General features: G+C 48.7%; 1 protein-coding gene across 1 annotated transcript in view; it reads right to left on the minus strand.

Moving 5' to 3' along the window:
- Positions 1–24,854, minus strand: part of PRDM16 (PR/SET domain 16) — a 151,970-nt gene that overhangs the window by 22,737 nt on the left and 104,379 nt on the right. The window contains exons 3-7 of the mRNA XM_005143254.2: positions 16,995–17,129; positions 11,438–11,540; positions 5,977–6,175; positions 1,829–1,976; positions 1,248–1,401 (exon numbers count right to left, since the gene is read on the minus strand). Of these exons, the coding sequence (XP_005143311.1) occupies positions 1,248–1,401; positions 1,829–1,976; positions 5,977–6,175; positions 11,438–11,540; positions 16,995–17,129 (739 nt within the window). The remainder of the gene's footprint in view (positions 1–1,247; positions 1,402–1,828; positions 1,977–5,976; positions 6,176–11,437; positions 11,541–16,994; positions 17,130–24,854) is intronic.

Genomic DNA, 24,854 nt, shown 5'->3' on the forward strand with positions numbered 1-24,854 from the left:
TAAACTTACAGGTTTGGGGTTCTTTTTAAAGCCAAATACAGTATCTTAAAAAACCAAAACCCCAAAACCAAAACCCTTTCTTCTACTGAATGGGAAGGAACAAGTTCCCAGCAAATCCTGAAGCTGCTAATGGATTCCATACTCATGCATGTGACTCCACCTGGCACATCTGAACTAGGCAGGATCAGTCTCCGGTTGTTTTACACACTGATTTAGACTGACAACTCCCTAATTCTTATGAGGTGAGAGTGAGGAGATTATGAGAAGAAATCATTCATCTCGCTGCAGCGATGCTATGAGATTCCAATTATCTCTTTCATGTGCCCGTCAGCAAGTGAAAGATTGCATCAAAATGAGCAATAAGAGTATTTTTTCTTCCTCCACTGACACCCATCTGATTATCTCAGAGCACATTAATGAAACGACTCTCCCAGGATACCCTTGCATACTGTTCCCATTATACCAATGGGGAAAAAAGGCAGAAGTGGGTTCAGTGGCTTCCCTACCCAAACATCAAAGCCTGGAATCAAACCCAGATCCCGGTCAGCGCTTGAAGTGTCAGGAAGTGGTCCCTAAAGTTTCTCTGGCTTTGTTGTGACACGATCCAACTTTCTGCACAGTTATCAAAATCCAATAGGTGCTGTGTCAATTAAAACAATACACGAGCCTGAGAATGATGAGGAAGGAGACAGATGGCTCCTGAGGGAAAATGCCCGATTGGAAACAACCCATGAAAGAGAGCGCTAAGGACACCGTTAACCTGCTATTTATTTGGCTTTCAAGCATTATCCAGATGAAAGATGCAGTAAATAAGGAAGGAAAAACCCTCTCTTTAAGGAACACCTCGTTGTCCCTGTGACTATTCCCAATCCTTTGAGGCACCCTGAGCAACCTTTCGATCCGGCTGTGTCAGCTCCTTATTGATGTCCCCGACACCAGCATTCAGGAATGATTAAGGCCAAAAGAAGGAGGAGAGAAAGACAAAGATAGGAGAAAATGGCATCGCCAGGACCGCAGCGAGACTCAGCTTTTAACTTGTCAGAAAGTCAGAAACTGCCACCAGTGTTTACTGACAAAACAGGGGAAAAAAGAGAAGAGGGGGGGAAATCACTGTGGAATTTCATCCTGTGCTCTGACCTATACCATTACTGCGGCCGCTCACCCACGGACAGCGGGTACTGGGGGGCCCCGCAGGATACTGCAATGACAGCCCAGGGCAGAGCTCTGCCATGGCCGTGACAACTTACATATGAAAGGTTTGACAGTGCTGTGAATGTGCTTGTGCTGTTTGAGGCCAGACGAGGTGGCAAAGGTCTTGCCGCAGTCCGGGCAGGCGTGAGCCCGAGCCCCGACGTGCTGGGAGCGGATGTGCCGCTGGAGGTTGCTGGGGTCGGTGAATACCTGGGGAGAGGAAAGGCTGTGAGAGAAGGGAAGCAAGGGATGGGGATAGGAGCGGGTGTGTGACAGCCTGGCTGCAGTGTGGGGCTCGGCACCACAGATGCTGGCATGAGGTGTGCTCACACACAGTGAGGAACCTGAGCTGTGCCGAGCTGCCCATCACCCTCTGATGGGTGCTGTGCTCACCATCTGCCCTGCACAGAGCTCACCCCCATCCCTGCAGATACTGATACCTGGGAAAAGGCCAAGGGGAGCTGCTCATGGCAAGGCTGAGCTCCACATCCCAACAGAGATGCTGGCTGGGTGCACCACTCACCCTGCATCACCCCACCATGCCCGAATGGGTCACCTGTCCTCCAGACCCCTTTCCCCTGGTCCCAGTGCCCCTGCCCAGGCAAAGCTGCCCCCATCACCACGTTCTGCACTGTACCTTAACACAGTTTTCACATTCAAACCGTTTCCCACTGTCGTGAGACATCTGGTGCCGAATCAGGTTGGATTTCCAGTTGAAAGCCTTGGGACACTGGTCACACTTGTACTCCCTCTCCTCGGTGTGGATTACCATGTGCTGCTCCAGGCTGGGGAAGAAAGAGACAGGTTGACCCCAAAGGCAGGCATGGACTGGACACACACCGAAGGTGGACACTGCTACGGACCTCCTGCCACATATCAGGGAGGTTTGAAACCAAGACAGAGGTGATGATAGAGAAACCAGTGCAGACCCATGGGGTATGGGGGGGATTCCAGAACCAACCTTTGTGAGAAGGAGCTGAGCAGCACATGGACCATGAGAGGGGCAGCAACACACAAATAGCCTCTCCTTTGTTTCCTTGGCATTCATTTCACAGATGAAGCTGCCCTGTTCTGCCTCAGAATGTCACTGTGTTTTATGGTATTTCTTATTAAATACCCGAGTCCATTTACAAGGGGGGAAAGGAAAGTAAAACCAGACCTGACCCTGCAGGTTCCTGAAGGGAAAAATGAGCACTTTGTGACCAAGGCTTCTATGGCATCCCCTCAGGGAAAGACAAGATATTAGCTGTTGCTGCTGAGACTATCACATTGCCATTCTGGTGGGCACAAAGCCCACAGCTCCCCAGAACACAGCAACCTAACGTTGGAGAGAAACGTGATCAGGTGCAAACACATTTCACTTCTAAATGTCAGACATCTTTGATTACTTAACTCGGCAATTTCAACCTCTGCCAACTGGCACCTCCTCCCCAACCTGAAGGATGATGGCAATGGCCATGGCAGGGATGGCTCTGCAGAGGAACACAGGGGTGCTCCAGTTCCAAAGTACCATCCCCATGGATTGGCATTCACCAAGCCCCAAACCCAGTGTGATGCCCTGCTGGTGGTACCAGGGCACGCAGAGAGCACTGGGGTCCTTTGCATTGAAGACCAAGTGATGTAAAACATACCAAGTGACCAAAACAGACCAAGGGATGTAAAACATACTGAGCCATCCCACAGCTCTCAGGCCAGTCCTGAGAAACCAAGCATGAGGATCCACATCCTTCACCATAGTTTAAAGGGAGTTGCAAGTGCTTTGTCCTTATTGTGAGGTCAGATGGAGGACAAACTGCTGTGAAATCTGCTCCTGCCTGGAATCCCCACAGATGGATAAGAACCCGTTCCTATGGAACTTAAAGCATGGCTGTGTTTTTAGAGGAACATTAAACTAAGCACTATTGGAAAATCCTGCCACACTTCATTAATGAAGGACAACCTCACAGCAGGTTAGCCATGGAGCCCCAGGGATGTGGAAATCCAGGAATTAGCTTTGTCCTGTCCTCAGGAACACACTGTTCTGACTCTCTTTGGACAGCATCTTCGGACTGACATCCCCAGTGGGACCTGCCCAAGGTGCAGCAGAACAGGCCTGACACTGGTCCTCTGAAACTCTCAGTGTAAAGACCAACTGCATGGACATCTTTGTGCCCTGAGGGCATTTTCTGGTACTCAGGAGCAACCATGTAGAAGCTGGCTCCATCACAAGTGGGCTTGGTGGGACTGCAGCTCTGCCTACAAACCTAAGCAGCCACCAGCCTGCTGCTCCCTTGAAGGACCTCCTCTTCCTCCAAACGAGGTAGTTAATATTCATGAACATGCCCCTTCTAAACTGCCAATCCACTCATTTTAAAGAAGCAATATTCATTTTGCTAAAGAAATTATGTTCTTAACGCTACAGATTTTTTCACCCATACAAAGAAATCCATATCTTTCATATCCATACACAAAAATACGCTCCTGCTAACCGTGATTTATGAGTTTATTTAGAGCAAATATGGACAAACTAATATGCTGTTTAGAGGCAAGTACCTACTGGGATTAGCAAAACATTTATTTATTTAGTCAGCTGCTAAATGCTCAATTTCAGTTCCCCAGTGGCACTCTTGATTTGATCTGTATTAACTTCTGAAAAATTATAAGGCCATCTAGGAACACAGACTGGAGAGATTCAGTGTTTTAGTGGCTTTCTCAGGCCATAAAATGCAGCAGGATTGATGGGGAGGGATAGGTGCACACACTCTCTCCCAGCTCCACTAAATCCATCAGGCTGATGGTGACGGTGCTCACTCTATCCTACCCCTGTCAAAACCAGTATGAACCTTCTACTACTTGCTTAAGAGAATCCCAACCCAAACACTTCCTAACATTTTCCAAGTGTACAGGAACTTGGAGCATCCCCAATCCCCTGAGTGCAATCAGCAATAGCTTGAAACGGGTTCTCTCCAAGAAAACCAAGGACAATGGGGGCCAGATCTCAGCCTCATCATTTGAACACCCAGAAGAACCTTCACCAGACAACTGTGAACATCTTACAGGGGTTAGTAACCCCTAAAGGAGAGAAGGGAGTTACAGTTCTTCTGCTCCTCTTAACCCCTGCAATATGGACCCAGTTTTGGGTCTGCTCCAAGCCACGAGGAGCCAGGAAGCACACAGATGGCACAAGAAGCAGACACATGCATTTCAAAAGGGTCTTTCCTAAAGGAACATAAAAGGACTGGAAGCTGAAGAGGGGAAAGTTTTTATCACTGTCAGGAAACCAAAGAATGAGAATTTCTACTAAAACCATGAATATTTAAAACATTTAAAGGAAGTTTCCTTTCTCATGAGGTAAAAACAATGAAGGGAATTGCAGCCTCCTGGTGTCCGACTGAAAGCAGCCAAGGCAGAAACATGAGGTGAGGAATAAAGACATGCACCTGTGCCAACAGCCCCACTGCACAGGTATCACTGGCAGCAGTATCTGTTACTGCCTTTCCAGTGCCCACAACCCAGCCAAGAGCCAAGCTCTGTTCAGGACAGATAAATCACTGGAATGTTCTTTACGTTTCACCTTTCTCTACGGTTTTAAAAGAGATTTTTTCCCTTTGCTTACCCAGATAAAAGATCTGAAAGTAACAATGTAATTAAGCTCAAAATGACTGATGCTGGTGAACATCAGCTTTCTCTATCTGTAACTGAAGTGAAACAGGCCTTATAGTGGCTTAAAACTCGATGGTTTTGCTCTTTTTATGACCAAAGGTTTGCCAGTTCTCACATTATAACAACTCTTGCTGCGTGTGCTGTTTGTTCATCTAAGAACCCAACTGAAGTAAGAGAACCTCAGCCCTGGTAACAGCAAACTTGAGTCCTTACACTGTGGGGGAAACCTTGAAAACAGAGCTCAGGGCTTAAAGCTTTAAAATGCAAATAAACACAAGCCTAAAAGGATTAAAACCCCCTCAAATCCATAAAGCTGCCTCCTAACATTTAACCATTTGAGTCTCAGGCTGAAAATGGATAAGAAACCTCAAAGATCCTTGCTTTAAAGCTGTATGGGATCACTATCACATTCTGCTTGGAGGAGGCACAAGTTCAATTAAAGCTTATTGGGCAAAAGAACTTTTCCTTTTAGAAATTAATTCCTTCTTGTTTGGAGTTGTCTTAGAATAATAACTGAATAATCACTGCAAATAAAAGGAGCTGGAGAACATCCCATCTTCTCTCTTTTCACATTTCTATTACAAAAATACTTGGTGAATGTAAAATCTTTACATGAACCTTTTCCTTATCAAAAAACCACTGAAAATCTGATTGGAATAGGAGTTTTTAATTGCTTCTGCAGAGGAGTCATCACCACGTGAAGAGCTCTCAGTGTAATAACATCTCTTTATACCCACTGATCTCAAATGACCAGAATTAGATATAAAAGAAGTGCTCACACAAAGTGTTACTCCTCAGGACCAGCTCACATGGGAGCTGCACAGATGCTAACGGGTCTCTCAACCTGTCACAGCCCTGACAATGGGAATTGAGAGAACAACCCTTGAAGCTTTACAGTGCCAATGATCCGCAGATGCTTCTGCCAAGGAGTAATGAAAAGCATCACAGTTGATGAAACTAAGGCGAAATAAAGTGCTCCCCAATAGCGAAATGACACTGAAGGATCCTAACACCAACATCCCTTAACCCTATGGAGAACGGAAAGGTCTGAGCAACCCAGCTCCCACCTTGTCCTGCATTCCCCATCACCAGATGGACCGCACGGAGTCACCGAGAGGAGCAGGCCTGGCAGCTGTGGGGTACCTGTATTTATTGGGGAACATCCTCTCGCAGTCCTTGCACTCATAGACCTGTCCATCCCCAAGACCTTCCTGCTTGATCTCGTCACTCAGGCTCTCGTAGAGGGAGCTGACAGCGCTGCAGGTGTACTTCTTGTGGCGCCGCAGGTCGAGCTTGGACTGGAACAGCTCATCGCAGTCCTCGCAGCGGAACGAGTGCTCTTCTGCAACACAAAACACTTTGACTTGAGCGTCAGGAAGTTCAAGCAAGTCTCATTGCACCCGACACTGAGCTCGTGAACAGAAGGTGATGCCCTGCACACTGCTCCCACTTTGAGCATTGAGAGAAAAACATCAGTCATCTAACCAGGAGAGATCTTGTGTTCTTTGTGTCCTGGGCTCTGTTGAAACATTGAGACCTACAAGCACCAGTAGATACACCAAACCCAAGGGCAGTTCTGGAGTATTGGGTTTGTTTGCAATGAGGCTTTTGGGAAGCTTTTCCTCAGGAGGGGCCACCAGGGGTAAAAAGGAGCAAACCCTGCTCCTGTAGACGGACATATGGAGAAGCAAACTGCCCCAGCACAGACCTGGAGAAGCTCCTTTCTAAGACAGTGTTATCCCCTTGACTCAGCCGGCACAACTGCAGAGCACGCTGAGCCACTGAACCTGAGGAGCTCCAAACCAGAGCTCCATGGAGGGAAGCAAAGGCAGACAAATGTTTTAATGCTTTGCTGATTTGCCTTTAATGCTTTGCTGGTTTTGTCTTTTTTTGCCTTAAAAAAAAGAGAAAGATGTAATACACATAATAAATTACTACAGTCAAGGTCAAACAAATTAAAAGGAGGGCAGCTATTATTAAGTTTACAAGGCAGCATCCTGACCATAGTGCCAAGCCAAACAAGCGGCTCGGAGCTGTAAATCCTCCAGGAGAACAATCTCTGCGAGGGAGTGGGGATAACTCCGGTTCCTCCAGCCTGGAACAGCAGCTTCCCAGCGCCCTGCGCAGTGCCCTGCCCTCCTCACCCTCTTCCTCTGCACCCCAGGCTCTGCCTCCTTCGTACCAAGTGTTGTTCCCTTTTCCTGATGACTTCCGAAAGAAAAGCTTATGGTAAAATGCATGAGCTCAAGGGACGAGTGGAGAGATTCTCAGGGATGCAGGCAAAAGCCGGTGCTGTGATGGATCTGATCCATCACTGCTGCTCTGCAGGCGATGGGGCCGATCTCTGCCTGGAGCCGGTTTCAAAGCCTACAACCTCTCAGGAAACCCTTGGTTTGCCCAGTTCTCCACAATCACAACCACTCACACTGTGCTTTAAGGCCTGAAATTGTGTTTTATACAAAGCAGGGTTAATTCTGTTAAAAGGCTGCCAGAGCACAAGCAGCATCACCCGGAGACAGGCGCTTCCCACCTGCATGTGGGCACTGCTTTCTCTTTGCTGCAGCCTGCTCAGCCCCTGTGGTTTTCACCCTGTGCCCTGCACACTGGGGAGCCTGCAATGTGCTGCTGTGGTGACTCAGACCAGACCCTTCAGCTGCCACAGATGAAACCCAAAGTGGTCCACACCTACACGGAAAGCAGCGACATGCCCACGAGCAGTCACACACAGCTGAAGGAGAACAGAGCACCACGACCAGCAGAGCCTGGCTCTTCATTCAGGCAGCTTGCCTGCTGCTGCTACACCCCATTTACACATGGAATGAATACAGTATGGAGATGCTGTGGGATTTCCTGACCTGCAGAAGAGAGGGATGTAAAAGGAATAAAACCATCAGATCCACATTTTCCTGCAGGGGTGGGAAGGGATCTTGACTGAAAAAAACAAGACCTAAGGGAAGAAAATACCCACATCTTACCCATTTCTACTCGTTTTGACAGATATACTCCGAAATTGCTATCAGCAGCCTCACAATGAAGTGGATCAGGCTCTGCTCTATGCCTTGGAGAAACTGTGTACTAGCACTTTGTAGAGCAGTAGACCAATATCCATCGCATATGTTTTATGTCCCTGGGGCAGGGAACCTGGAAATCAAGATATAAAGAACTACCCAGCAGCATCGAGAGACTGTGTAACCTATCATTAAAATAATCCAAACTACTTTTTAATGAGGAAAAAAGAAAGAAAAAGGGATGTGTAGTATCATGGGATGTCCTGTTCCTGCATTTTACCACAAAGCATGCAGTTACCTGGCAGAATGGAACATTTCATCTGCATGTGTTTATGAACCCAAATCATTCCCAGTGTAAGAGCAGCATGGGAGGGGTGAGGGCTGGGTTTCGGTGTATTCAGGCACCTCTTTTCTCTCCATACATCCACATTTAGGGTAAGAAGGGAGAAGCCTGACAGCATCAAGTGTTGGAGCACATGCACTGCATGGGCTGAGGCAGCGATCTCCTCCTGCATCACTCCTCATCATCAGCGAAGCACAGCAGCTCCAGAATGAGTGCTTCTCTGCTACAGCACTGGGGTTTCAGACGTCAGGCTGCCCTCCCACTGTCACTGGCACCAACAGCCATGACCTCACTTGTGGTCCATGGGACAGAAGTTCATCTGACTCATGCGGCCACTGAACTGTGGTGTTACAGGATAAACCCCTCACTGACTGCAGCTAACATGGAGCTGCCCTGGCATGGGGTTTGCCTGCTCAGAATTCACCCACAGAACGACTGTTTCCCCTCTCTGTTCCTTCCTAACACAGCGATGCTTTGACATGAGATGCTTTTCTGCACAGGCAACCAAAAGCCCATCAGTTTGGGAACTGCTTCTTGGGAAGCTCCTATGAAACTCCCAGCATCAATCCAGCTCCAACTGGCAATTCCCCAGACCTGAAAACTTGGAATGGAGGAAACAGGCTTTTTTTTTCCCCCTTCTTTTTGTTTTGACTCCCCAGAAAACACATCAAGATACCTCCCACAGATCTGCACTGAACACTTCCTACTTCAGTCTGAGATCTACTGGTTTAACTGGATCTTCCTTGGCCCAAACTGTCCTCTAGGAGCCACAAATCCACTCTGAGTTTGGAAAAGCAGCCACTGAGCATAATTTACTGCATACCTGGCTGCAGATGGACTCAGAAGCATCCCCTCCCAGAGCATACAACCTGTTGTTATCAATGGGAATAATGTATTTCTGTCCTTTCTATCAGATTACAGAGTCGACAGATACACTGACAGCCTCAGTAAATAACTGTCACAGTGCTTTTGCACTTGCCTGCTTTCAGAGCTACATAGATTTTACAGCTCTTACATGTCACTAAACTGAGAAACCCTGTGTCTTCTGTACAGGCTTGTGCTTGAGCACCAACAATGTTCCTCTTCCATCCCCCAAACAGCTTCTTCATAGACAGAGAAGGTGGATGACAGGGAAAGAAATCTCTGTGCTTCAGGATATTTGGGTTTGGAAAAAGATGTTTTTACTGAGAAGAATTAGAGACCAGACAGAAATAGCAGTAAAAGCCTTGTAGCCATGTGTCATTTGTGTTGCAAACGCTGTTTTGGCGCTCAGGTTAAGCAGAGGAAGAACTGACTGGCTGGTAAAGCAGCTGACTATACCACATCAATGTCCAACACCCATTCCCCTGGCATTGCCACTTCTGAACTTGAGAACAGTGGAGATCAGACCTCAATAATAGAGCTGCAGGGAATGGAACTGGCCTGCACACTAAGGGTCAGACCATCACCCTGCAAATACAAAACCTACGGAAGGAAGGAGGCCCAGGACTCGAATGGATTGTGTGTCCCTGCATCAGACACGGTTTGTAGGGTTCAGGTTTACTGTGGGCTGGGTTTTTCCTTCTTTAAGCACTAAAAATACAGCCCTTCAAAACAAGTTCTCATTGAAGTTTCCTTCTTTCCTTAAGCACCGCAAATGGCACCAGTGCCCTTCAGAAGCAGGTTCTGACCCCGGGCACCTTACAGGGAGAAGGGGATACAAAGAAAACCCAGTTACACAAAACCTGCTGCCTGCTCCCCAGGTCTTGTTTGTCAGATCCCTGGTTCCATGTGCCTATCTGGAGTTCCATCAGTAACACTCAGGACAAAGCAGGAATGTAGCAGAAAAATAAATCAGTGCCTAATAGCTTTCAGCGAAACCAAGGGGAACACAATTATGTGGCATCTACATGCTAATCTACCAGACTCGAGTCTCAAAGGAGTTCAAGTGCCCTACTCAAAATTCCTGCAGTGATAAGGGGTCTGCTGTGTTTGGCTGGGGTTTGGAGGAAAGATTTCTATGATAATTATCTTTGTGCTGAGCAATTTTGCCTTTTCTCTGGTGTTAATTCAGGCTGGAGATGGGGGTGCGAGGGAGGCAGCAGGGAGATAGCTCAGGCTCAAAGCAGAAAGTGGGGAGAAGTCAAATATTTAATGTTGGCCTATTAGATGTGAAAGCAATTACGCAGCAAAAGCACTAGGCAGTGCCAGGAAGACACAGATAGATGTTACATAGGGACAACGGTGGAAAACAAGGAGCGCTTTCTGCTCTGTCAAAGAAAAGCTTATAAGGAACTGAAATGCAGAACAGTGGTGGGTTTTCCTGCTTGTTTCTCCCTGATACCAAAGCAAAGGTCTGTGTTACCCCTCACTGGAAGCAGAAATGACTCATCTCTGTGTGTTGGTCTCAAGAAAATGATTAACTTAGGGAGGAAGAAGGCAAAAAAAACAATCCCAAACTTGACATCACTTCAGCCCTGGACCTTCAGCAACAGCAGCACCAACCCTCAACCACCCACCTCTGCAGGAATACTGCAGCTAGTATCTTACACTCTAAAGAGTTCCACCACAAATGTGAATCTGAAAATGAGACTGAGCTAGAGGTGCAAGAACACAGATGTACTGCAGGATGCCCAGGTGAAACAAGTGGAACTGCAGGCATTCATTACATAGAACAGCGTTTCCAACTCATGGTTTAAAAACAGCTGGTACAGAACGGGTGGATAGAAATTAGTCATAAATAATTATGTGAAGCCTGCAACAGGTTCTGCATTGGAGGAATGAATGGAAGACAAGTCATACACCCTCATCATCTCTTCATTACAGAGAAGTCATGCTCCTACACTGAGGAGAAAAACACTCACTTGCAGGGCTTCAGAGGTGCCTGTATTCTAGCAATAATAATTCCTTTGCAGTGACTCTTCCATTCTCTGCTCAGATCCCCCTTTTCCACATTATCCGAAGCACTAGAGACCAGTATTCCGCAAGCCTTGGGATGGTTTGAACCATTTTCATTACACCCAACAAAATACAGGGACACTGGGGATTCAAAAGGCACCTCCAGTCACATTCCAAATCACAGTGTTCCACAGAGAGAAGCAGCAAACTAAACTGTTGCAGGCCTCGAGGTTGATAGAACTGGTTATCTTTGAGAGTGAAACAGCACAACACATTGACAGTGGCTGGAGGGGCAGGTCCTAGAGCAGGGCTGAGTGAGGATCTCAACATTCCAGGTGAGAGGGGCAGAGTCCTGTGTGGCAACAGGAGGCCTTACCTTCCATGCTGGGCGCCATGTTCCCAAGTGAATATCCACCTTCCTTCACATACACCAAGAGCTCTTCTCCTGGCTCAATCTCTTTAATAACTTTATAGTAGATCTGGAATCAGAAACAGACATTGAGAGACACGTTAAATGTGCAGAGATTTGCAGTTCACATTTTAACCCATAACTGGAATGACCCCAGCGGATCACTTGAGTTCTGTGCTAACTGCTGCTCAGAGCTCTTTTCCCCTGCCTTTATCCCACTCTCTGGGTGTCATTGCTCCATGCAGCTTGGACAGTAGCATTGCATTTAAGGTAACAGCCTCTCCCTTTCAAATCACACATCTTCCCATTGTTTTCCCTACCTCCTGTAAGCTCAGTGTATTTGTTAGAGGGAAGGTTAAACAGATGGAATTGATGTTTCTCTGGTCTGATGTTTAGAGACCTGAACTAGTGTATCTCCACATAATTATGCTGTAGATTACTCTCACTTAGAGCCTGAGGGTATGAGCCCTAAAGCCAAGTCCTAAGCTACTCCAGGTGAGCAGTTATCCCATTCAGAGCCCACTTCCGGAAGGTACCAAGCTCCACACTGCTCCTGCCTGTACCTGCCTTGTTGCATGACATAAAACCAAGAATGGGAACCATGCACTGGCTGTTTAATATGGGCAGGACAGGTCCTAAAGGGCACTTGGGCTCACAGAAGCTTCCTGAACCGGCAAGAACTCTTAAACTCCACGGATGCATCCCTTAAAAAGTATAGCAAGGAGAAGGAAATCCCTTTGATCCAGAGCAGCAGCTGAAGGAGTCGGGAGCAGGATGGGAGTTTGGGAGACGGGCAAAGAGGAGGCTCAGAGCTACGTGAAATCCAAGGGATCAGCGTATTCCGCATGTTCTCCAGTTTTGGGAGTGCTCTGGATGCCGTTCTCTCCTATCAACAGCACCGTCGGTGCCGGTCACCCACGGCCAAGTCTTAACCCGTTCGCAGGACACCATTCACGACCCTCCCGTCGCACTCCCTCATCACCCATCGCTCCGTCTCCTCCCGTCCGCTTTACCGGGAGCAGGGACGCGGAGCCCCCGGTGCCGCAACGCCCGCTGCCCCCCCGCGTGTGCTGGGCAGCAGCAGGTGCCCCCCCCCCCCGGCCCCGACGGCCGCCGCTGCCCGCCCGCCCCGGTACACACCGGCCACGCTCGCTGCCGCCGCCGCCGCTGTACGGGCGGCCCCGGGAGCCCCCGCCCGCCCCAGCAGGGGGCAGGCTCCGCCCGCCGACGGGGCCGGGATCGCTACAGACGGCACCGGAGCCGCTCCCCCCGCCCCGTCCGTGGGCTCCGTACGGGCTCTGCCGGTTCCGTTCACTGCTCCCCCGCACGGTCCGTGGGCTCTGCCGGTTCCGTTCACCGCTCCCCTGCCCCATCCGTGGGCTCCGTACGGGCTCTGCCGGTTCCGTTCTCCGCTCCCCCGGCCCCGTCCGTGGGCTCCGTACGGGCTCTGCCGGTTCCGTTCACCGCTCCCCCGGCCCCGTCCGTGGGCTCCGCACGGCTCTGCCGGTTCCGTTCTCCATTCCCCCCCTCACCTGCGTGGTCACTGCCACAGGAGTTGTGCTGCACACACCGACCCCAGGAGAGGCCAGGAAATCCCTGCTGCAGAGCCTGGAAGCGCAGCTCAGGCCAAGGGCTTCGGATGAGAAACTAAATCACTGCTTGTGACTTAAAACTGCCCCAGCCCCATCCCTGCTCTCGCACAACCCTGGGCAGAACTGTCAGCACTGGTTGGTACTGGTCTGTAACCAGTCCCCCCATTGAACAGACACCCGCACGCATCCCGCATGCCATCCAGGAGATGTACAACCAGGGAATGTGGGCTTGGGCAGCTGAAGGAGCCAAGCACCGAAGGGTTTCTCACTGTACAGCACACTGAGATGCTCAGCTGAGCAGTCCCATACAGAACTGACAGGCAGATCCATGCTCAAGCACACATGTGAGGAGGTGAACATAACTCTGAGACCACACTTCTCTGTGAGACACAGATCAGATCCATCAGTTCGCTGCAAACTATCCAAGTAGTACAGAACTCTCCCTTTTCCCATTATTCCTTTCATTCCCACTTCAACTCTCCTTCCCACACACTCATTCAACAAGAAAAGCTTTTCCCAGGACCAAATCACACCGAGTTTAACAGCAAAACCAAACCAAAACCGAAAGACAGGAATGAGCACAGAACTTGGGGCTTGACTTGGAGAAACAACTCGCCCTGTGCCACCACTTGCAGCTAGGAAGAAGGAAAAAGAGCTCAAAACGGGCACTAACAGACACATCCCGTTCAGGTGGTGACCCCCAACCAGCCCAGCAGAGCCCAGCAATGGTCTGTGAGCTTCACCCAGCTCCTCGATGCATCCTCCACTTTTACACTGGAAAAGAACCCTCCAGGACTGTAAGCATGAGCCACGGAGAGCCCTCTGCCTCCAGAACAAAGTACCTCCTTGTGCAGGAGCCCGTGTCAGTTCCAGCCCTTCCAGAGACACAGAGCAAGCCTCGTTAATCATTAGGGAAAAGTCGGGTTCTGCTGGAGTCACATTAATTTCATCAAACATTTCATTATAATAATTAACTTCATCTTGCCGTCATGCTACCGATGGTCTGAACTCATTACAAGAGCTGCCGCGCTTCCTTTGCCTTTGTTATTTGTTGTGCACCAAAACCCACCACATTTCCTACTCCATCGGAACATTCACATGCATAAATCACTGATGTTCATACAAAACCACCATGCATTATCACATCTTATTTGTCACAACAAAAGGGGCTCCTTTCCTAATATTAGTGGTGTTTATTTAACACTAAAGAGTTAAAATCCAAGTGGGTTTGGGCAGTGCTTTCCCAGGCAATTGGAGACAGCACATTGCTTGGGTTTTATCACGTTATTCTGGGCACGGGGTGCTAAGAAAGAAGGGAAAATGAAAAGTAAAAATACCCAGAGGATCCTCTTCCCATCCGGGCTCTATACTGGGATCTGTGCTGTGTCTGTGGATGCAAACTGGTGCAGCAGTGACCTGGCTGTGGCTGCAACAGTTTGCAGCGCTCGGTAAGCAGTGGGTGCGATTACAGCAGCAGGGCTAATGCAGAGCCACGGCTGAGGCTGCTCCCGCAGCCCAACCGGAGCTGCACATCCCTGAGCAGAAGCTGAGGGCTGTGGGGTGTCTGCAGGGTCAGGGCTGGGGATGGAGATGAAACATGTGGGGTGAGGACCGGCATTACCTCATTATTGAGGTATCCCTCATCAGAACCAGCTCTGTTTACCTGCCGCCTGACTTACGTCTCCCATTCATCTCTGCTTCCCCGCGGCACCATGTTTGTACTTGGGGGAATAAAGAGCGTTAAAGACCGGAGCAAACAACTGCAGCGTGTGCTGAGATCAAAACACAGCCCCACCGAGGGCAGCAGCAGGGAAGGACGGACGGACAACCCCAATGAGCTCAACAGCAGTTGCTCTATGTTCTCATCCCGTGAACAGTGAACTGCAGCAGCACCCGGCACTGACACACAGAGATCTGTGCTCACTGCTGCTGCAGAGGACAGCACAGGGACAAGTTTGGCCTCGCATGGCCCTGGGATGGGGCTGCACATTCTGCTTCTGTTCAGCTGGTTTTTAACTCCTTTGGAATCACCTTCCCTTTGTTTCAACTAAGCCACATTGCTTTTGATTTCCTCTTCTTAAGGCATTGTATTGCATACATAGGAATCCTGAGCAGTCACGCAATATTTATGTCTTTATAAGCATAAAATACTTATAAACTATCTCTATTACACACACAGGTACAAGCTTGGCTTATTAAACATCAGCCCAATTTTTCCACCACTGTAGCCCCTGCTAACCCTTCTTTTTTCCACTATAGGACACACAAAAGCAGCATCCTCCTCCTGAACCTCAATGGTACTGCACTTATTACATAGACCCTGTTTGCTATTACAGCCTCTTGGGTAAGAACAACCAAACTGCTGCAGCAGTTGCCCTGTGAAGGCAGCAGCAGCAACACAAGAAAGTAAAACCAGAGTCATGAACCAGTTTCCAGCTGCAGTTAGCAAACCCCAGCGTTCTCCTAGCATCCCTTCCCAGTCCCCCTTCAGAAACACAACTATCTCAGTCAATCAGGGATCTTTTACTCTGTTGAAATACCTATCGAGTAAGAACAGATACAAAGAACAGTGGCTCCTGTTAGTTTACATCTGAAAACTGCTTTCACAGCTGAAAAGCAGTTCCTGAAAAGTCTCAGCTCATCGCTCCCTAAATGTGGTTTAACCTGCAAATTGGAACACAAAAATCAAAACCCCTCAGAGATGCAGGTTCTGCTGTCAGCGACTTTACCAAAAATCCAGGGAGATTCCCTGGCCATTCCCAGGAATGTTCCCAAGTACAGGAGTGTACAGGAGCACAGAATGTGGTCTGGGGAGGCACAAGGGCCATCTCCCCATGTACAAATGTTAACTTTCCTCCTGACAAGCAAATGGTTTTGATTAAAAGCTTCTCCTGACTCTTCTCTTAATGCTGATTCCTTATTCTGTGGATAAGCTTTGATTGCAGAAGCTTCTTTCGACACTTACAAACAACCCCCAGATCCTTGCATGCCCACTCTGCAGGAAGGGTAAAGCCTCCCCTTGGGCTTTGAGTCCCTGTTCTGGAAAGGAAGAACGAACCCTTGCAAGCAATGTGAAATGAAATCAAGCTATAACCTTCCATGAGCTGCCTCACGCGTCTCCAGGATGCTCAGCACAGCAGCACCTGCAGATCCCCCCTTGCACAAACCATACCTGGGGCTTTGTGCACAGGGAAGTTTGAAGTCGACACAAATTCCGTTTTCTGAATACATCCCACAGGGAAAACGAGAGGATTCATTTCTGAAGCACAAACCAGCCCCAGGCAGGAACACACACGTGTGTGAGACCCAGCTCAATGCCCTGCACTGCAGTGAAGCACAAACCGCTCTCACTCAGAGGTATCCGCAGGAAGATGATCTGTAACACCCCCAGTCCCTTCCTATTGGTATGGAACTTCACTGTTATCAGCTAAAGAAAGAGTAAAACATTTCATACCCTCCAACCAGGTCTAACAACAGTGGCTCTGAAAACATCCACTGCTTTCCCTTCAATATTCACTGTCCAGTGTTTCTTAGAACCAGGATGAAGAACTCAGGTTTGCAATCTCGATGCTTTATTTGGAGTGTCTAAGAGTTTGGATACAAGGGGCTGTATAAAAAAGGCACCTTGGCTACTTGTGAATCCACTGAGTTTGATGAAAGCACACATCAGCTCTCAGACACCCATGCTTATGGACTGTTCAACATATTTCTATCTATACTTGCATCTTACTCTCTTAGTTTTCATGACAACCAAATACTCTCACAGCCACCTTTATCCTTTGAAGCTTCATAATCCAGAAGAACTATTCCCAAGTTGCAATACAAGAAGGAACCACCAACTAACACCAGGAGAGAGGGTGGTGAGACTTGGTTTTGTGCAGCAGTGGGGATGAACAGGAGACTCCACAACAGTCATGGCTCAGTCATCATACCTGGTCGTTGAGGTGACACACGGCCAGATTCTGCTCCTCACAGGAGCAGGCCCCGCGGATGTACTTCAGCCAGTTCCCAGCTCCACTCGGGCTAGCATCAACACAGAACTTCTCATTGCCCAGCTCATCGGCAATCTGCAGAGGAACAGGAGAAGAAACACGTGGGACATCTGACAGCAAGTGACAGCTACAGACAGAATGAAGGAGAATTATTTGCAGTGTAGGTTTCCAAAGAGGAAATAGAAAGGAGAAGGATGGATAATATATCATCAATAGACACATGTGACCAGGCTCAAATCAGCTCTTGAGTCATAATCTGAAGTTCTTGGTTAGCAGAATCTCCAAGGGAATACATCAGAATTGTCCATGAGTAACAGGCTCAAACACTCCTGCCTAGTGCCCACACCAGCTCAAGTCATCAGAGTGTGTAACTTGTCCAAACCAAGCAGTTTGGACAAATAGCATCTAATTTCAATGGTCTGAATAAGCAGCAGCCCAGCGACCTCCCAGTACCAGCGATTTAAACAGCAGCAATCAGTGACACTAAGTCACCCTGGGAATACAACACAGCAAACCCCAGGACTACACAAACAGTCCATTTCATCTCACAGCTCTATCTTACAGACAGTCACTGTTACAGGCTAGAATTGTTGGTTGAAGACACACAGACAGCCCAGGCCAAAGCCAGAATTCAGCTCCATTTCACCCAGAGCTTTGCAGGGCCCTGCACCAGGTCCTGTCTGAGCTACAAATCACCTGAAAATCTGTGGTTTTATCTGCATGGAGCTGTAAAACCCAAGCAGAGGTGTGAAACCTGACAGGTCAAAATGAGAAACAAAGAGGTTGTATGAAGCCCTGAGAACCTAAACCCCTGTTTTTCACACAGACACCCATAAATAGAACAAGGCATCGGGAACCAAGGCCCAGCAGCATCCCTGAGTGGAGCTTCATGTATCACTGCTCCTGATCAATAAGGAAACTGGAACAGCTGGGAAACATAATAAATGTTATGGAGGGAGAAGAGAGTGGACAGAGCATCACCAGCAACACAGCTGTTAAACAGCAGCAAGTTATCACTTTCCAGCTGGACACAGTGAAGCAATTATGCGAGTTCTCCTATCCCATTCCATGCATTAGTAAGGATTAAAAGGCATTCTTTTTAACTAGGGCATTTCCTAGGATTTTTGCTAAGGCATTTTCCCTTTGCAGTTGCAATGGGCTGAAAGCTGTAATGAAGCTGCTGAAGAGGGAGTCAAGACAAAGGGGATCAAGTTCTCAGCCTCAGGTGTGTCCCTCGAGTGCCATCCCTTCCTTTGCATTCCCACCCCTCTCACACTATAGAGACCCGGGACTCTGCTGCACCAGAGGAATAAACTCATCCCCAACTCTGCATTTGAGGTGTGCTGCCTTTTACACACACCAAAGACTGCCTCTGACCTCCTCTGCATCCCTGTGTGGCAGCTTCACTCACTCACTAGTTCTGAGGAAGAAACATTCATCAGGAAGGAGCAAACATCAACCACATTAGGATGGAATGATGTGGGAAGATGAGTAGCAAAGCTGTTCAGAATGGCTTTCACTTGTTGTAAGCCCTTCTAAGTGTAGGTTCATCCAGCTTTCTAATTTCCAAGGAACATTATCTGCCTGATTAATAATAGCATCTTTTTCCCGTGTGCCCACGATCCAGGAGAAAACAAAGGTAAGTAGAGGTTAAACTACTAGCTCTTCAGTTCCTGGCAGTTGGGTATTCATAGAATCATAGAAGTAACTAGGTTGGAAAAGACCTTTAAGATCATCACGTCCAACTGTTCCTTCAGGAAGAAATTCATTGGATACTTGCAATTTATCACTGGTACAAAAGTAAAAGCAAGTCATTACCTACAAGAACACAGGCTGTGTCCTAGGAACCGTGCCTTAAATGACTACTATTCCATTCAAATACCAGGATTTGCAAACACACAGTATGTGCCTTTCCCCTGCAACTGAATGCAGGCACACAGGTGATAAACTCCATGGCTGGCAAACACCTTACATGTTAACTCACTGGGATGCTTCAGTATTTGTCTAACACAGTGTCAAACTGGACATAGTGAGATGGGGTCTATGCAATGCTGAGCATCCAACATGCTGCAGGACCAGCGCTGAGCGAGCCCAGCTCCCTGTGGCTGACACCTCCAGCTACACCCCGAGCTCACACCCTCATGCTCTTTTCTGATGCTCTGTATGAAAGTTATGTCACCATGTAGAAAACACTGAGGAACCCGGTGGTAACTGTACACTACCACCTGCAGTCCGTGCTGCTGCCTCTGTCAGACCTGCACACGTACAGTAACAAAGTCCCTCTTCTCCCACCTTGAAACGCTCCGGATAAACCTTTCACCACATTTTCTCCCAGTTCAGACCAGAAGGGAATCAGACATTTCCTCTGCTGAAATTCTTCAAACCAACTCCTTACAAGTCATGGTCAGCAGCAGATTCTCTGTCTGAAGGCTCACTTTTGGGATGCAAATAAACCACTTCTTAATGTTGAGACGTGACCATCACTGAGGGATAACTGATGCTCTGAGGATGACCGACGGCTTGGTGCGAGACATGCTTTGCCTCCCTTCCCCAGGTTAAACTCCATTTGGTCTGGGCAGACATGTGCACTTGCAGACGGGCTGGAAAAGCAAGCTTTCATCTGGATTGCAGCCTGTGGGCATTCCCATAAAGTTAATGATTGTGGGAGCACTTCCTTCGCCTCTGATCAGCCTTCCATTATATCCCACCCGCCCAAGCACGGATTTCGGTGCTTTTTTTTCCACTGAATAGGCCAAAACCCAAAGTTCATCTTTTTTCCCCTCTGCTGCAGATGGTGACTCCAGGATATACTCGTGTTTATCATCCCAAGGCACCTCCCATCACTTCTGTCTTCAAATCCAACAGTTCATCCAAATACTCCCCTCTTCCCTGCCAGTTCCAGTGCCATGACTTTGCCTTGCTGAGGCGCTGCTCTCTCTCCACATTATCCCATCTTTTCCCTACTCCACACTCCCCATCCTCCTCCTCTTCCCTCTACCTGGTTAGAACAAACACACCTCCGAGCTCCTTCGGGTTACGGGCTTTGAACCGGCCACAGCAGACACACACCTTGGAGCAGAGCCCTGAGCGCTGCCTGTGGCTGCGGCTCAGACTCATCTCTCCCCAGCCAAAAGGAAATCGCTGTCATGTTCCAGGACTCACTTTGCAGCTTCATCTGCTGTCTGCTCGGCAGCAGGCAGGCTCGGGATCCAAAAGGCTCATTGATCTCACAAAGGCTCCGTTCCCTGATTTATGAACATCAGAAATGCTGAGTTATGAAGCAAAAGTTATGGAAAAATTCTCCTGCCCGTTTACAATTTTTTTTGCACATCATTTGAGGTTTCCTGCTCCTCTAATTTGTGGGCTCTCTGTTGGGTTGTTTCTTTCACGTTTTAATGGGCAGCGTCCAACATTTGGCCTCCGCAGAGGTGTGCCGTAGGACTGGAATGCCGAGGGATCTGTCGTCAGTTAGCTTAATGGATTCCTAGTGTGCACGAAGAAACGGAGCAACCATGAGTTTGCCATCAGTGACCCAGTGTCCTGTTGCTATAACATCCCTCCCCAGAAGCCGAAAGTGTAATAAACCTTCTCATCCCATAGTTGCAGGATCTGCCTCTGACAGTTTGGCTGATGTTCGCATTTTATTTGGCAGGAGTTAGAGGGAGCTTTTTCCCTTCCCCCTCCCCACTTTTTGCTTTAATGACCCACAAGCTGATTTAGAGCAATAAACTGTTGCCATGAAGTTTTGTTGTGTTTCTTTTAAATAAAGGGAAGGGAGGGACCGCTGCGATTTATGACTTTCAGAAGGAACTGAAACAGAAAGTCCATTCTTGCCGCAAAATGAAGAGAAAAAGACTTCATCCAGAGAAACACCTCTGTCAATGTGTAGACATGAAGCCTAGATGAACTCATAAATTCAGCACTCTGCCTGCAATTAAGCAGGCTTCCTGGTGCTTTGACAAAGAGTTAATGAGAAACGTGTCAGATAAAAACAGGTCATAGCACTTCAAACCGATGGGAAGAGCAGCTGAGCCAAACCCAACTTGTTGCTGCCCCAGCTCAGGGCCACAGGAAGAGCCCTGAAGTGGGTTCAGTGAGAACTACTTATTGCATACAGTGGTTTCTTGTCCAAGCAGAAGTCCTCCAGCACAGCCCGGAGCAGCTCCCCATTCCCAAAGTGCCCGATGATAGGAGCTGCTCCCTTCTACCTGTGCTGTATCTTGGGAGTGGGCAGCAGACATCCCCATTGCCCTGAGCACGCTGCTTCAAAGCACTTGTGCGTGCTCACAGGATGTGTGTGCACGTGCAGCGTGGGGGACTCCAGGTCTGAGTTCTCAGGGCTCAGAGAGCTCAGTTCTGCCTGCTGAGCATCCCCACCATCCACATGTGCTCCCATGGGTAAAGCTGACTTCCTGATTTTCAGCTCTGGGACAAGAGCCCAGAGTACCCAAACACTGGGAAAGGCCAGAGGAGAGGAACAGAAACCTTCATGGAACACCTCCTGTCAAGCAAACACGTTCCTGCCTCGCCAGAACCGAACAGGAGAACCACGACCACACATCGGTGCCATTGCCAAGCCCTGGGATGCGGCTGCATCGATGGCAGGGACTGACTCAGGTTGTCAGAACCAATGCGTTTGAACTTTCACTGCCCCTCAAGCCCCAAGTCTGGGGTGGATATTTTCCACTGGTGGCTGTGTTTCCAGGCCTGCTGTTGTGCTACTGCATTATCTGGTTTCATGAAGGACCTGGAGCAAGCTGCAGGGAAAGCTGTTCCTGAGACGGACTCCTCGCACGAAAACACAACCTTCTCATTCTTCTTTCCACCACATCTAAAGCACTAAGAAATCACATGAACCAGGGCTGTTCTCTGCCCAGACGCCCTGTTCCCTTTCCAAGCAGAGGAGTCTGGATGGCTCACATATGCTCCTTCCCCTTCTTCAGTTTCTTGACCCTATTTGAATCCAACTGAGCCTTTTGAAGGTCTGCCCATTATTAACTGCGATCCTCTTACGTACCAGCACAAACCAGCCAGCGTTTCCTATGTGTCAGTTGGCCCTGCATCAGGACAGGGCTGCAGAACTGCAGTGTCATCACTGGCTTTCAAGCACAGCAGATTCAGTCCAGATGAATGGACATCAGTCCCAGCTGCAAATACAAAGTCTTGCAGAGGAAACCAACAGCAGCAATAATTATATAGTACATCACTTACAGAGCTTGATGGATGTCATCTCTGTGTAAGCATCTCGATGCAGGCACCACAGTGCCTCAGACACCACACTGAGTACAGGGCAGATCCCTTGGGCAAATTCTGGTCCAAAATCCCGTGGTTGTCTTAAAGTTCACGCAATGACAAAAAATGCCAATGGATTCTTTCTGCTTCCTTCTTGGTTTCTGATGTTTGTAATTGAGTGACCCTGGGGTTCCCCTGCACCCAGCAATGAAGGAACCTGAGGTCTTGCTCTAATCACTGTTTCTAGGAACTGAACATTAGAAGTAGCAAGACACACAATCATCTGTGAGAGTGAAACCAAAGAAATTTGCTCCTTCCCCTTCTTCATCCTCAAGAGGTGCCACTGCTGTAAGGAAATCACAGCCAACCTTAGAAATGAATCCTGAGCAGCTTCCTCAGGTGTGTTCTGGGTGTTCCTCTGGATCATTACAGATGGAGGTTACTGCTGCTTGACTTAAATCATCTTTTATTACTACAGCTTTATGTTAATGAGGTTTTGGGAGTGGAGCTGTGGAACACCACTAACATGCAGACCTCTTCAGAGTGATTTACTGAGAGCACCGAGTGCCAAAACCATTTGCTGTGTTTCACACTCTGGCCAAAAAAGTAGCAGAGCCTTCAAATGCCCATTCATGCTGCTAATACCAGTTACAAACACCAGCCTTGCACAGCCTCAGCACAGCCCATCTACCATGAGAAGACTCACATGAGATAACACTGCCTTATGGCTTCTTGTGAGCCTCTTACTTGGGACGAATTCAGACTCTCGCTGACAGCCCCGCTCCCTTCCCTGCAAACCCCTTGCTCTCAGCTCATACTTGATCATTAACAATATATGAACCAAATTATACCATCAATTATCCAGGTGCCCCAAGGGAAGGTGAATTAATTCAGAGAGATGAAGTTCTTGAAATAGCACATAGATTCCATTTAACTATTAGATTTGGGGATACATGGCCCAAGTTCAACTAACAGGGAGGTGCAGGTAACTGATGTCTAGATCATTAAGTCCGGTAGATTGTATGGATACAACCTGTGTGTCTGACTCCCTAAACTCCCTTGAGCACTGCCAGGGATGGGGCAGCCACAGCTTCTCTGGGCACCCTGTGCCAGCACCTCAGCACCCTCCCAGGGAACAGCTTCTGCCTCAGAGCTCAGCTCAGTCTCCCCTCGGCCAGGTTCAAGCCATTCCCCTTGGCCTGTCCCTACATCCCTTGTCCCAAGCCCCTCTCCAGCTTTCCTGCAGCCCCTTTAGGCACTGGAGCTGCTCTCAGGTCTCCCCTTCTCTTGTCCAGGCTGCCCCATCTCAGCTCTCTCAGCCTGGCTCCAGAGCAGAGCTGCTCCAGTCCTTGCAGCATCTCCATGGCCTCACTCCAACAGCTCCAAACCCTCTTGTGCTGCTGCCCCAGAGCCGGGTGCAGCATCGCTGTCACCCAACTCCAACAGCTCCACATCCCCCTTGTGCTGGTGCCCCAGAGCTGGGTGCAGCATCAGTGTCACCCTGAGCTCCAACCCTGACCTCCCACTTTCAGAACAGAGGTTTTCAAGAAGCAAAACCCCCAAAATAAACCCAAAAGCAGAGCATGGCAGTGCCCCCCCCATGAGCACAGCTGCACCCTGGCTGCATTTACACAGGAAACCCCCAAAAGGTGCCACAATCACAGGAGGAAGCCCTGTCCCTGTGACCTTTCTTATCAGAAATGAGTAAGGCAGCTGCTCTGCAGACTGTTCTCGTGCTCTTTAGAAGGTGTGAAATAGATGAGCTTGTGAACTGGGTTGGCACTGAGAAAAAGAATGGAAGGATATTATGGGTTTCCCTCCTGTGCAAGGCAGCTGATCATAAACAGGAACAGCAGCCCCCTGTTTAAAGAGCTCTGAAAACAAAGCAGGCACCTCACACCAGCCCAAAGAGGTTTCTCTTGATGTACTAACAATGTACTGCTCACCTCTCATAAAGCTGAGATGTGTGACTCCTTTATAGCTCCCATTTACCGAAAACACGACCAAGAGAAGGTGCAGAACTGAGGCGAGGAAGCACCCGAGGCTCCAACCCTGCTGAGCTGCTCCTGCACAAACCCTCATGTTCATTTAGTGAACCACACACAAGGCAACACGTGCTCCTTTCAGAACCAGGACCAGTGCAGGACCAGCTCAGAGCCTGGTGAGCTGACCCTGCTGCAGCTGAAGCTGACCAAGGATCTTGTCTGGCACCACAGACTGAAATCCCAGTTGCAAGGAGGTACAAGGGTGAACTGCAGAGTCCCCAGTGCCCCGGGGTGAACTTTCCCCCAAGCCAATTCACCTACTTATGAAATGACACATTCCAGGGAACTGATTCTGATGATACATCTGCCCTTTGAATAGGCTGAGAAACAACATTTCCAAATCTCCAGCTTGGATCTGATACCGATATACTGATATCTCTGGGTCAAGAGAGGGTTCAGGGGATGATGTTGTTCACTGTTTGGAGGGGCAGCCACAGCAAGTGTGCAGTGAGAGGTACACCCATGCCTCTGCTCAGGTTATTTTACTTAGGCAATTCCAACACATCTGGTTCTCCGACAGCAG

This window comes from Melopsittacus undulatus, chromosome 12 (assembly GCF_012275295.1).
Source record: "Melopsittacus undulatus isolate bMelUnd1 chromosome 12, bMelUnd1.mat.Z, whole genome shotgun sequence".
Classification (NCBI taxonomy): Eukaryota; Metazoa; Chordata; class Aves; order Psittaciformes; family Psittaculidae; genus Melopsittacus; species Melopsittacus undulatus.